This window comes from Stegostoma tigrinum, chromosome 7, assembly GCF_030684315.1.
Source record: "Stegostoma tigrinum isolate sSteTig4 chromosome 7, sSteTig4.hap1, whole genome shotgun sequence".
Taxonomy (NCBI): domain Eukaryota; kingdom Metazoa; phylum Chordata; class Chondrichthyes; order Orectolobiformes; family Stegostomatidae; genus Stegostoma; species Stegostoma tigrinum.
Genome location: NC_081360.1, coordinates 24,266,459 through 24,280,955, shown reverse-complemented (window position 1 = coordinate 24,280,955; position 14,497 = coordinate 24,266,459). Strand labels below are relative to the sequence as shown.

The following is a 14,497-nucleotide window of genomic DNA, read 5'->3' as shown; positions in this document are numbered from 1 at the left end:
TTGTCTGCTATTTCTAGAGGGATGGAGTTTAAAAACAGGGAGGCTATGCTGCAGCTGTATAGAGTGCTGGTGAGGCCACACCTGGAGTACTGTGTGCAGTTTTGGTCTCCTTACTTGAGAAGAGATATACTAGCACTGGAGGGGATGCAGAGGAGATTCAGTCCGTTGATTCCAGAGTTGAGAGGGTTGGATTATGAGGAGACACTGAGTAGGCTGGGATTACACTCATTGGAATTCAGCAGAATGAGGGGAGATCTTATAGAAACATTATACGATTATGAAGGGAATAGATAAGGTGGAGGCAGGGAGGTTGTTTCCACTAGCAGGTGAAACTAGGTCTAGAGGGCATCGCCTCAAAATAAAGGGAAGCAGATGTAGGACTGAGGTCAGGGGGAACTTCTTCACCTAAAGAGTTATGAATCTGTGGAATTCCCTGTCCAGTGAAGCGGTTGAAGCTACCTCACTGAATGTTTTTAAGGCAAGGCCAGATAAATTTTTGAACAGAAAAGGAATTAAGGATTATGGTGAGTGGGCGGGTAAGTGGGGCTGAGTCTCAAAAAGATCAGCCATGATCTTATTAAATGGCGGGGCAAGCTCGAGGGGCTGGATGGCCTTCTCCTGTTCCTAACTCTTATGTTCTTATGCATGAGCAGAACTAGGCCACTCGGCCCATCAAGTCAATTCCATCATTCAACGAGATTGTGGTTGATCTGATAACCGTCAACTCTACCTTCCTGCCATATCGCTGTAATTCTTGAATTTCATACTGATTAAAAACCTGTCTGGAACAGCCCTGAACATACTTAACCAGTCTCGGTGGCCTTTTACACAATAAAGAATTCCATAGATTCACTACACTCAAATCGGAAATTCTTCCTCATTGCTGTCTTAAATGGGCACCATCTTGCTCTGAGATTATGCCACTTGGCTCTAGACACTCCCAAAAAGGGAAACATCTTCATATCTGTCCTGTCAAGACCCCTAAGAATCTTAGCTGTTTCAATGTAGCTTGCCTTCATTCTTTTCTAAACTCCAAGGAATACAGGTCCGACCTCTCAAACTCTCCTCATCAGAAATTCGGACCACCCTGCAATCAACCTCATGAAATTTCTCTGGACAGCCCTAATGTAGGCATATTTTTCCTTGGATAAGGGCACCAAACTTTTCAGTGCCTTGTTGAGTTTTTAGCAAGAGCGCCCTATATTAATATTTCATTCCTTTGAAGTCAAGGCCAACATTCCATTTGCCTTCCCTAATTCTCACTGAACTTCGATGCCACTTTGTCTAATTCATGTATGTCTCCAAATCTCTCTTTATTGCAGCAGTTTTCAGTCTTTCCCACTTTATAAAATCAGTTCTTTCATCCTTCCTGAAAAATGCATAACTTTACATCATCTCATATAACATTCTATCCACCAAGTTTTTGTCCAATCACACAATCTAGGAATATTTGTGTCATTAACACGAATTGGTTTTCTACAAACTTATGTGTCATCCATAAAAATGGCGAAAGCACACTCACTTCTGTCATTCAGGATCAATAAATACATTGTAAATAACTATAGCTTAGCACTGATCCCTGTGGTACTCCAGTTACAAGTTGCATCCTGAAAGTGTCCCCTTTACCTCAGTTCTCTGTCTTCTGTTCATTACCAAAACCTTTATACATGCTAATACATTTCGTTAAAACTGTGAGCTCTTATCTAATGAAGTTGCCTGAGAGCAGTACCTTATTGATTAGCCTCGGGAAATCCAAATATGTTGCATCAACTGGTTCTCCATTATTTATCCTGCCTGTTACTTCCTTGAAGAGTTCTAATAAACCTGTCAAACATGATTTTCCTTTCATAAGGCATGCTGACTCCTCTCAATCAAGTGATGCATTTCTAAATGCTCTATTTATTATATCTTTCAAATGTTTTCTCTTTGACAGATGTTAAGATTTCTGCTAACCGTCGCACTTAAATCATGTAAACTACTGTACTTTTCCTGGCCAACTTATTTTACTAGCTTTCAGAGGGAGCAAATGTGGGTTTCCAGCTCTTTGAGGTCAGTGTAACACTGCCTGCTGTCATGCACTGAACCTTCTTGTTAGACAAGAACATTGTATCTTCTGTAGATACTCGACAGTGGTAAGTCCTATAGTTTAAGAAAATAACACCCTAAGAAATAGACACAGGTGTAGGCCATTTGATCCCTAGAGCTTGCTCCACCATTCAATAGGCTGATCCAACATTCCCCATACCCACTTTCCTGAATTGTCACCATAACTGTTGATTCCTCGACTGATCAAGAAATTATTTATCTTAGTCTTAAATTAACACAAAGACTCTGGTCCAGCAGTTCTCTGTGGAAAAGAGTTCCAAAAACTCACAACCCTCTGAGAGAAGGAATTCTTCCTCATCCCAGTCTTAAACTGGCACTCCTTTATTCTGAGGTGACGCCCTCTGATATTGGATACCCCATAAGGGAAAACAATCTCTCGCCATTTACCCTGTCAGCCTTTTAAGAATCCTACGTGTTTCAATCAGATCACCTCTCGTTCTTCTAAACTGCCTTAACTAGAGTCCCAATGTGTTTGGGCTTTGCTCACATGACAATCCCTGCATACCAGAGATCATCCTAGTGAACTTACCCTGAACTACTAGTTAGATGTAAGACAGAACAAAGACAAAGAGAATAAGGGGCGGTGAACTCTGTCAAAGAAATTTTATGAAGATACTTTTTTTGTGAAGATTCATGTGCAAAGGTTTATGGGCAGTGGTTAATTTAGAACGAGAAGAAGCACTGGGTTTTTTTTTAATGGAAGAGTTACAAAAAGGACATGGAGGCTCTTTAAAAGGCACATTGTGGGATTGACATGGCACAAGCTAATTGTTTGGAGTAGTTTACTGGAAATCACGCGCCTGGGTTTATGGCTTTGTTTTGGATATTTGTTTACATTTCAGTTGGGATACAACCTGTTAGGAGAGAAAAACTACTGACCTCATCCTTTCTCTTTGAGAGAACCATTTTGGAGATTTTAGGGTGAGACTTAAAACAAAATTGATGCACCTGTTCTACCTAAAAGCTATGAATTCCTTACATCGCCTGAACAAACTTCATTTAAAATGTTCCTTTGGAAAATGCCTTGTATTGTGGAACTGATCGACATCTACCAAAAGTGAAAGCCACCTTGACCCTCAGATATTCAAACAGTCTATCTCCAAATGCAGCAACACTTGGATATTATCCAGACTTAGGCTAGCACGTATCATTCATTCCACACAGGTGTCGGACAACAAAGATATTCAACAAGAGTGAATCATTATGCAATCCCCGCTGCGTGGAAACAGGCCATTTGGCCAAACTCCACACTTACTCACCAAACAGCATCCTGCCAAGACTCATCCCCCTACCTTATTCCTGTAATCCTGCTTTGTCCATTGGTAGCGAATTTAACCTACACATCCTTGAACACCATGGGCAATCCACCTGGCTTGCACATCTTTGGACTGTAGGAGGAAACTGGAGCAGCTGGAGGAAACACACACAGACACAGGGAGAATATGCAAACTCCACACAGTCACCTGAGCCAGGAATCGAACCTGGGTTCCTGGCACTGTGAAGCAGCAGTGCTAACCACTGAGCCACTGTGCCACTCCAATCTTACCATATTTCATATTCAATGGCATCACCATTACCAAATCCCCGATGATCAACATCCTGACAGGGTTATCGTTGACCAGAAACTGAACTAGACTGGCCTTATAAATAATGTGAGAGGTCTCGTGACGTACTGGAGTGTCCCAATCTCTGGGCTAGAGAGGTCCAGATTTAAGTACCCCCATGCCCCAAGTGTGTGGTATAACTCACCTGAACAAGTTTATTAAAGGCAATTATAAATACTATGGCTACAAGAGCAAGTCAAAGGGTAATTTTCCTGCAGATAGTAACTCATCTCCTAACTCTCCAATGCCTACCCACCATCCTACTGTGGGGCGGCATGATGGCTTGGTGGTTAGCACTGCAGCCTCACAGCACCAGGGACCCAGGTTCGATTCTAGCCTCGGGTGACTGTTTGTGTGGAGTTTGCACATTCTCCCCGTGTCTGCGTGGGTTTCCTCCGGGTGCTTCGGTTTCCTCCCACAGTCCAAAGATGTGCAGGCTAGGTGGATTGGCCATTCTAAATTGCCTGTAGTGTTCAGGGGTGTATGGGTTATAGGGGGATGGGTCTGGGTGGGATGCTGCAAGGGGCAGTGTGGACTTGTTGGGCCGAAGGGCCTGTTTCCACACTGTAAGAAATCTAAGCTAACCTACAAGGCACAAGTCAGAAGTGTGATGGGACACTCCCCAGTTGCCTGGATGAGTGCAGCTCCAAAAACATTTGAGAGGTTTGACATCATCCCGAACAAGGCACCAGATCCACAAACATACACCCTCTTCACCGTCAACGTACAGTTGCAGCAGCTTGTATCATCTACAAAATATACAGCAAAAAAATTCACCAAGAATTAGAAAGCACCTCCCAAATCCATTAGTCCCTGCAACCTAAAAGGGCAAGGCCTGCAAGTATATGAGAACAGCAGCATTTTAAATGGCCTGTTGATTTATTTTGACTGTTTGTTATTAGTTAAACTAGAAGCTTAAAATCTTGAAGAATCTGGTTGGCAAGCATCAGTAAGGAAGAGAATGTCAAATCTATGGAACAAACACACACTCAACTGAAATGCCAAGCCCGCAGGAACATCTTCGATTAATGGCTGTGTCTCTAGTGATGATAGTTTAGCTCCCAAACACTGTCAGCTTCAGAACTGCCTTCGAACTAATTCTTCAGAAGTTGCTCGCAGGATTCACCATTTTAAATACACTTCTTTAATAAGGAAGTACTGGAGAAGCCCCATAAAATAAATGAAAACAGGATACACTAACAGAAAAGCTAGGATTAAAGGATTCTGCATACTGTTCGTTGCACGAGTGCAGCCTGATTGAATGTACGTTACAAACAGTTTTTGCTTTCATTTCATTTTCCAGCATTTGCTGCATCTTTGCTTTTTTTTAAACCAAAGAAAACCCCTTGATCCAAGACGTAGCCTTGTAGAATGCCATAAAAGGCAACAGGCAGCATACTGGCAGATCGAGAGATAACAAGCTGTAGAGCTGGATGAGCACAGCAGGCCAAGCAGCATCAGAGGAGCAGGAAATCTGATGTTTCGGGCCTAGACCCTGGCAGACCTATTTAGCTTGATTGTTATTAGATTTGTATTAAAGCTAATTGTATGGTTTTCTTACTGAAGCATCAAGGTCACAGTCCAGAAATGGAAGAAACTCTTGAAACCTAAAATGAATTGAGAATGGATAATCTCAACTTTATCCAAATCATTGAAGTTATTATGACATTTTGACTTCACAATGAAACTAGTCTCTTATGTTGTATGCTGAAAGAGCGAATACATGATGTGCCGAGAGAACATGAACAATGGGTCGAGTCAAACGATTTGGATAGACATCGCACATTGGTAACAAAAACAAAGTTTCTGGAAAAGCTCAGCAGGTCTGGCAGCATCTGTGAAGGGAAAAAACAGAGTTAACGTTTCAGGTCTAGTAACCCTTCCTCAGAACTGTTCTGAGGAAGGGTCACTGGACCCGAAACATTAACTCTGTTTTTACTTTCACAGATGCTGCCAGATGCACTGAGCTTCTTCAGCAACTTTGTTTTCATTCCTGATTTACAGCATCCGCAGTTCTTTCGGTTTTTAAACACACTGGTAAACTTTGTTAAGAACAACAGGGGTGAAGTTGAAACATGAGAGGGAGCGTACAAGTCTCCAAATAATGCATCTGCCTGGCCTTTTAAATACTACCTAACTTGTACATGGCAGCCTACAGTTTGTGTGTTGGACTGATCAGCCAACTCAGAATAGAAGCGGGAGCAAGTAATCCTTGATCCAAAGGGTCTGCCAAAAAAAGGGTGGTAACAATAACGGGAAGTTGACCAAGTGGTAATATCGCTGAGATGTTAATACAGAGACCAAGTAATGTTCTGGGGATCCAGTTTCAAATCCTGCCACGGCAGATGGCAGAAACTGAATCTAGTAAAAGTCTGGAATTAACAGTCTTTTGATGGTCATGAACTGATTGTTGGAAAAACCCATCTAGCTCACTTTTGTCCTTCCTTTACTTAAGGAAACAGCTATCCTTCCCTCGTCTGGCTGACATGACTCCACACCCACAGTAAGGTCAGTGACTCTTAACTGCCCTCTGGACAATTAGGGATGGGCAATAAATTCTGACCTAGCCCGCAACACCCACATCAAAAAAAACTTCTGCTGTTGCCTCAATTTCGAGTTTTGTCTTGCTTTGTATTTCCAATGAGAAGTCTTTGTTTCCTGACTGAATCCTTTCCAATAACTTGAAGTGCAGTGGGCTAGGTCGGTGTGTACTGTTTGAGCCTTTACGTTAGAGGATTATTCCTGGCCAATCATCACAGGAGTGGCTAACTTTCAGGGTTATCCAAGTACAGAGAAAGCTCTCAGTTGTCCCATAACAGCCTGGACCTATCAAATCAGGCCATCCCTTGGCAGTAAACTGTGAACATCAAGATAACTGTGGAATATGAGCTTTGATTAAAAGCAGAATTTTCCATTTTGGAATTCAAGTTTGACAACAGATGTGGAGATAACCGCCATTATCTTCAGGGTTGGGTCAACTTTTCTTGTGCGATTATATATTTGTAAGTTCATTGTTTTTGCATGAATAAGGAGAAAAAAGTGAATCTTCTGGTGGAGGCAAGCAGAAAGTTGTCACCACGGCTGTGGCCTTACAGGGATGGAGATTTTGGTGCCATATTTAAAAGACACCCAGATATTCACTGCAAGTCCACAGTTTAGCACTTCTAGTCCTTTCACTTGTCACCTTTCTTTCCTTGTCATCTCCTTTCCTTGGTCAGCCTATCTCTGTCAGCCAGACAAACTTACAATTTTAGCCCAGCCACCTAAGTCAGTGCCCATTACACACAAACGTCCCTCCTTTGGCCATGCTCTGTGCCTACTGGAAGGTAGACCCAGTAGCAAACATCGCCTGGCACTGATGATTGTTCCCCAAGTAGGACAAAGCAGAAGCTACTCACTTCAAAGATCAGCAGGTGCAGAACCTCACCTCTTACATGCAGTCAGGAATGGGAATGCATGCAGGCTCGTTTGCAGAGAATTTAACCAAAGTGAACTTAACTGTGGCAAGATGGCCTTTTAATGAACATACATGAAAATACAAATGCAGCACTATACCCGACACTTACCACCAGGAAGGTTGACTTGCCTTTAAAGTTTTAAGAACTGCACAGCAAATGTTCATCCCATCTAGTGGGAGCTTCATTTTTGACCTCTCATGCCATCTTGCTTCCTGCTTTCAGGAGTGGCACAATATTCCTCCTTGTTGGCCTGCACTTTGTATGTAAAAGTTCAAGTGCAGAGTTAACTGTTACTTGCTGAACTGGTCTTGATAGAGTATAGTTTAAACTTTGAAAATGTCTCTGATGCTTGTTGCTCTCATGTATATATCCAGTCCATATTCTACTCGCCCTTGTATTTCTGGAATCTAAGCAACCACTAAATCCAAGTTCATGAGATGTGGGGGCCACGGGCATTATCTGACTGCATACTATCTTGACACCATTGAATGCATAAAAGTAAATAACTTTCAAAAGTTACCAGCCTTTACAGGTGAAATTGACAGTAAGAACCATTGTCGATCATTTTGAAATGCGGAGATTATTTGCTGAACACTTCCTGGAACTGCTTGTTTTTGTTATCCAGAACATCAACAGATTGTAATTGAGGTAAATGAGCAATCACTAATAAAAAGAGCCAGAATCATACATAGGACTCGACAGGTCGAATGCCCTCCTTCTGTCCTGTAATCATTTTTGATTCCACAATTCTATCAATTATAGGAAATATTGCAATGGTTCTTTCTTTCCTTCATCTGGTGAGCGTTATTTTGATTCTTTATTCAATTCATAGCACTTCCTTTTCTGAAACGTGAACTGTTTAACATATTGAGAGAAGTTTCTTACCTTCTTGCTGTCAGAGTTCCTGCTATTTGTATAGTAAGCAGACGTTACTTTAATCTAGATGGAAAGAAAGAGAATGGAATATCCAAGTTACAATAACAGACGCTTTAAGAGAATCCTAATGGGAGTACTATTATTTCACTCATTCTACTGAAAAATCGAAACAAAGCAGTACTGTGTAGTGTGCCCAATGCAACTTCGTGAAACACATTTTCAAACCAAGAAATGAACACAGAATTGATCAGAATCCCTACAGTGTGGAAACGGGCCATTCGGCCCAACAAGTCCACACTGATTCTCCGAAGAGCATCCCACCCAGACCCATTCCGCTACCCTGAATTTCCTATGGTCAATCCACTTAACCTGCACATCTTTGGGCTCTGAGAAGAAATCAGAGCACCCAGAGGAAACCCACGTAAACTGGCAGGGGAGGGGTGGGGGATGTGCAAACTTCACACAGACAATCACCCAAGGCTGGAATCGAACCCGGTTCCCTTGTGCTGTGAGGCAGCAGTGCTAATGTGACCCAGCTAATCAAAAGGAAAATGAAGCTGCAGTTTCTTGTTCCATACATGCTTCCAGAACTGCAGTGTCCTTTTGTTCATAATTCTTAAACCAAGTAATAGCACTCCATTTGAAGTTTTCGACCTATGCATGGGATATTTTCTTATATTGTGTTGTTATTGTGCCAAATATTCTTTCAGGATCAGTATCATCATATTGCTTAATTAGTAGACTCCAAGGTTCTTCTACAGTCTGGAGTTCAACTGACTGTTTAAAATTTGGTCATACACTTTTATGGCCCAGGCACTACAACTATAAAACCCATGGATGTATGAACCAGATATGGTTAATATAACCTAAAAGATTTACAACAAAGAAGAAGAGCACTCAGCTTATAGTAAAAGCAAAATCATGCGCATGCTGGAAATCTAAAATAAAACAAACAAAAAGTGCTGGAGAAACTCAGCAAGCCTGGCAGAATCTGTGGAGTGAGAAACAGAATTAATGTTTTGAGTACAAAACGACTCTTCTGAAGAGTTCTGAAGAAGTCGTTAACTGAAACTTTGAAATGTTACTGTGTGTGTCTCTCCATAGATACTGCCAGATCTGCTGGGTTGCCCCAGCATTTTTGGTTTTTACTGATTTGCATTCAGCCCATCATATTCATGCTGGCTTCTGCAAGAGCAACTCAGCTAGTCCCAGCCTGTCCTGCTGATACCGGCACCTCTCTAATTAAGTTCCTTTTTTTTCCTGAATATCTCTTTGTTCTTTTCCCAAACTGATCTAAAACTTGCGATATTATGATCACTTTCTCCTAAATGTTTCCTTGATGACATCTAATCCCATAACTGCTGCGGCAGCGAAATTTGTTCGAAACAAAAGCCTACTGCTGAAGTGATCCCGCATGTGTGAAATAAATGGAGCTTCAAAAGGTCTAAAAGCCTATTGACTGAACTTGGCTACGTTTGGACATATTGTAGAAGGCCACAAAGCAGAAAAGAGATCACCATAGCAACGGGAACCTGCTCAGGCACATTTACATTGTGTAAACTGAAAGAAAACAAATAATAGAACAATGCAGTGGGATATATTTTTAGGAGGCTTTAGCTGTCAAGTCACCAGACCAAACAAGTGGTTCAATATTAAAAGCACTTTTAAAAGATAGCTGAATTTAAAGTTTGAAGACACAGTTCCACTATGACTGCTCCAACATAGCCTTCTGCATCTGCTGGCAGATCCTTACCAGATATCTTCCTGAATGTTCACAGACTTAGCAGGTATTTTACTAACTGCTCACTGCCTTATCAAATACCTTCTAGACAAATCACTACCCCACTGGGGAGATGTTGGCACAGAGGTAATGTGACTGAGCTAGTAATCCAGAGGCCGAGTTTAATGGTCTGGGGTCATGGGTTCAGCTCCGACCACAGAGTCACACATGTGTTATGATGCAGAAGGAGGCCATTTGGCCCATCATGCCTGCACTATAATTTCAACCCTCACTTACTTTGAAATCCTTGGATGCAACCCATACAGTCCCAGTGCTATGTCAGCATTAAGAATCAGTTCAACCAAGACTTTGTCTTATTAATTTTGAACTATTCGATTCAAACTGTTTCCTTCTTTGTCACTACGGCTTAGGCAGCATTCTCCTCTTCTCTAAAAGTAGATGCAAAGTAGTTATTTGACACATCAGTCATGCCTTTAACTCCATGTAAAAATATCCTTTTTGGTCTCTAATCAGCCCTACTGCTCCTTCAATCACTCTTTTGCTACTTATATAGGTAGAGAAGACTTTGGGATTCCCTTTTATCTTAGCCGCTCGTTTCTCAAAATGCTTCTTTGCTTCTGTTATTTCCTTTTAAACCTCCGTTCGAAACGTTCAATCTTCCTCATTGTTCCAAAATGTATTTTCAGCCCTATCTGTGTCACTGGCAAACATTTATTTTTCAAAGGTTAATTTCTGACACCTTTGTCACCCAAGGAACTCTGGATTTATTTGTCCAAATAAAGTTGCCCAAATATATCTCCCATTTGGGACAATGTACCTCAACTGTACCTAAACCATCTTCTCTTTCTTCAGAGATAATAAAATGTGAGGCTGGATGAACACAGCAGGCCAAGCAGCATCTCAGGAGCACAAAAGCTGACGTTTCGGGCCTAGACCCTTCATCAGAGAGGGGGATGGGGGGAGGGAACTGGAATAAATAGGGAGAGAGGGGGAGGCGGACCGAAGATGGAGAGTAAAGAAGATAGGTGGAGAAGGTGTGGGTGGGGAGGTAGGGAGGGGATAGGTCAGTCCAGGGAAGACGGACAGGTCAAGGAGGTGGGATGAGGTTAGTAGGTAGCTGGGGGTGCGGCTTGGGGTGGGAGGAAGGGATGGGTGAGAGGAAGAACCGGTTAGGGAGGCAGAGACAGGTTGGACTGGTTTTGGGATGCAGTGGGTGGGGGGGAAGAGCTGGGCTGGTTGTGTGGTGCAGTGGGGGGAGGGGATGAACTGGGCTGGTTTAGGGATGCAGTGGGGGAGCCCACCGACTCCCACAGCTACCTAGAATACACCTCCTCCCACCCACCCTCCTGCAAAAATTCCATCCCCTATTCCCAATTCCTCCGCCTCCGCCGCATCTGCTCCCACGATAAGACATTCCACTCCCGCACATCCCAGATGTCCAAGTTCTTTAAGGACCGCAACTTCCCCCCCACGGTGATTGAGAACGCCCTTGACCGCGTCTCCCGCATTTCCCGCGACACATCCCTCACACCCCGCCCCCGCCACAACCGCCCCAAGAGGATCCCCCTCGTTCTCACACACCACCCTACCAACCTCCGGATACAACGCATTATCCTCCGACACTTCCGCCATTTACAATCCGACCCCACCACCCAAGACATTTTTCCATCCCCACCCCTGTCTGCTTTCCGGAGAGACCACTCTCTCCGTGACTCCCTTGTTCGCTCCACACTGCCCTCCAACCCCACCACACCCGGCACCTTCCCCTGCAACCGCAGGAAATGCTACACTTGTCCCCACACCTCCTCCCTCACCCCCATCCCAGGCCCCAAGATGACATTCCACATTAAGCAGAGGTTCACCTGCACATCTGCCAATGTGGTATACTGCATCCACTGTACCCGGTGCGGCTTTCTCTACATTGGGGAAACCAAGCGGAGGCTTGGGGACCGCTTTGCAGAACACCTCCGCTCAGTTCGCAACAAACAACTGCACCTCCCAGTCGCAAACCATTTCCACTCCCCCTCCCATTCTCTTGATGACATGTCCATCATGGGCCTCCTGCACTGCCACAATGATGCCACCCGAAGGTTGCAGGAACAGCAACTCATATTCCGCCTGGGAACCCTGCAGCCATATGGTATCAATGTGGACTTCACCAGTTTCAAAATCTCCCCCTCCCCCACTGCATCCCTAAACCAGCCCAGTTCATCCCCTCCCCCCACTGCACCACACAACCAGCCCAGCTCTTCCCCCCCACCCACTGCATCCCAAAACCAGTCCAACCTGTCTCTGCCTCCCTAACCGGTTCTTCCTCTCACCCATCCCTTCCTCCCACCCCAAGCCGCACCCCCAGCTACCTACTAACCTCATCCCACCTCCTTGACCTGTCCGTCTTCCCTGGACTGACCTATCCCCTCCCTACCTCCCCACCCACACCTTCTCCACCTATCTTCTTTACTCTCCATCTTCGGTCCGCCTCCCCCTCTCTCCCTATTTATTCCAGTTCCCTCCCCCCATCCCCCTCTCTGATGAAGGGTCTAGGCCCGAAACGTCAGCTTTTGTGCTCCTGAGATGCTGCTTGGCCTGCTGTGTTCATCCAGCCTCACATTTTATTATCTTGGAATCTCCAGCATCTGCAGTTCCCATTATCTCTTCTCTTTCTTCAGTTACTGTTTTCCCTGCCAACCTCTTGTTCCAGTCACTCCTACCCAGCAGTATTGTTGCTCCACTGAAGTCAACACTCCGCCAACTGATATTTCTTATTCCGGATTGCTGTATTTTGTTCTCCACCACCCATCCTGAGCCTCATGGTGTAACGATCATAGCAGTTAAAGTCAATTAATGAAACTGGACTATAAAACTGGTCTTGGTAGCAGTGACATTGTAACTAAAAAAAAAATGAATCTGGTTCACAAATGCCCTTTAAGAAAGGAAATCTGCCATCCTTACCTGGTCTGGTCTATCTGAGACTCTAGGACAGGTAGCTGACTTTCTAAAATGGCCCAGGAAACCACAAAGGGCAATTAGGGATGGGCAAGAAGCACTGGTCTTGCTAGTATTATCCACATACCATAAAAGAAATAGGAAAAAAAATGCCTAAACCTATCAGAGATTTACTGCGAAACAGATTTATGTGTGGGATTTTCTGAGGGAGACATCTGATATCCACATGGTAATGCAGTTTGGGAAATTCAGAACGAGTTGCTGTACTATTGTTAAGAGAATTCTAATTCATGCATAAACTGAAGCTATTATTAAATTTCTAATGAAAATTTTCAAGAATATTATTAAGAAACGAACATTTACTTTATAACATCATGGCTTTAGGGGAAAGAAACCTTTAAATTTAAACTAAGATTAAATCATGGGGAGATAAAGAAATTAATACACCAGATTAATGAGCTGAATCACACCTCCTTGCTCTGGCATCAGTACTTTTGTACTGTGGCTGCTCTGCTATGTTCTGAGAGCTGGGCTGGTCATCACTTGGAATGGAGTCAAGTACAAATCATTGAGCTGCTTTAATTTACAACAATAATAAATAAAATAAAGAATTAACACTTAATAAATAACCTTATTTCAACAAAATGCTACATGTTTTCCCAGCGAATACAGAGAATGTGAACCTTTATATAACAATACATAATAAATCTAATACGGCAGTTGCACTTAAGAGCCAAAGAATCATATAGCACAGGAACAGACCTTTTGGTTCAATCAGGCCATGCTGACCATAATCCCAAACTAAACTAGTCCCACCTGCCTGCACTTGACCCTTATCTCTCCAAACATTTCTTTGGTCATGTACTTACCTAAATGTCTTTTAAACGTTGTAACTGTATTGGCATCCACTGCTTCCTCTGGAGGTTCATTCCACTCACGACCCACTCTTTGTGTAAAAAAGTTGCCCAAACATGCCTTTTTAAAATCTTCTCCTCTACCCTTAGAATTATGACCCTGAGTCTTGTAATCCACCACCCTCAGAAAAAGACACTTGCCTTGCACCTTGTCCATACTCCTCATGGTTTTCTAAATGTTGATCAGGTCACTCCTCAACCTCCAATGTCCAGTCAAAAACATCACAAACTATCTAATCACTCCTTACAACTCAAAGCCTCCATTTCTGGCAATATTCTGGAAAATCTTTTCCAAGCCCTCTCTGGATAACAATATCATTTCTATAACAGGGCATTCCTATAATAGAACTCCAGAAGAGGCTTCACCAACGTCAAGTACGACCTCAACATGACATCCCAATTCCCATATTCAATGAAGGCAAGTGTGCTAAACACCGGCTTAACCACCCTGTCTACATGCCTCACAAACTTTAAAGAATTATGTACCTGAACCCCTAGAATTCTCTGTTCTAGAACACTACCTACTTTCAATTGTGTAAGTCCTGCCCTTGTTTATTTTACTAGGAAAATAAATATGGGAGAAAGGAACAGAAGGACATACATTAAGGATAGATGAAATAGAGTGGGAGAAGATTTAGGAGGAGGTTAAGTACCACCTACTGGGACAAATAGCCTGTTTATGCTGCTCGGCCTTTGATTCCTTCACTCAACGACAACCCTCTCCCTCGGGAACTGGTTTCATGCCAGATATTGTGTCCTGCCATCCCCAGCGCTGGCTGACCCTGACCCACATCCCCTCCCTCCTCTGCTAGCCAGGCTTAACCTTCCCACCAGTTTTGGTGAGAGTCTTGT

General features: G+C 43.3%; 1 protein-coding gene across 3 annotated transcripts in view; it reads right to left on the bottom strand.

Annotated features, from left to right (window-relative positions):
• The window catches only part of vps8 (VPS8 subunit of CORVET complex), a 537,289-nt gene that overhangs the window by 86,578 nt on the left and 436,214 nt on the right, over positions 1 to 14,497 (bottom strand). For all 3 annotated transcript variants that reach the window (XM_048534818.2, XM_059647115.1, XM_048534821.2), the window contains one exon: positions 8,054 to 8,107. In XM_048534818.2, coding sequence (XP_048390775.1) covers positions 8,054 to 8,107 — 54 coding nt within the window. The remainder of the gene's footprint in view (positions 1 to 8,053; positions 8,108 to 14,497) is intronic.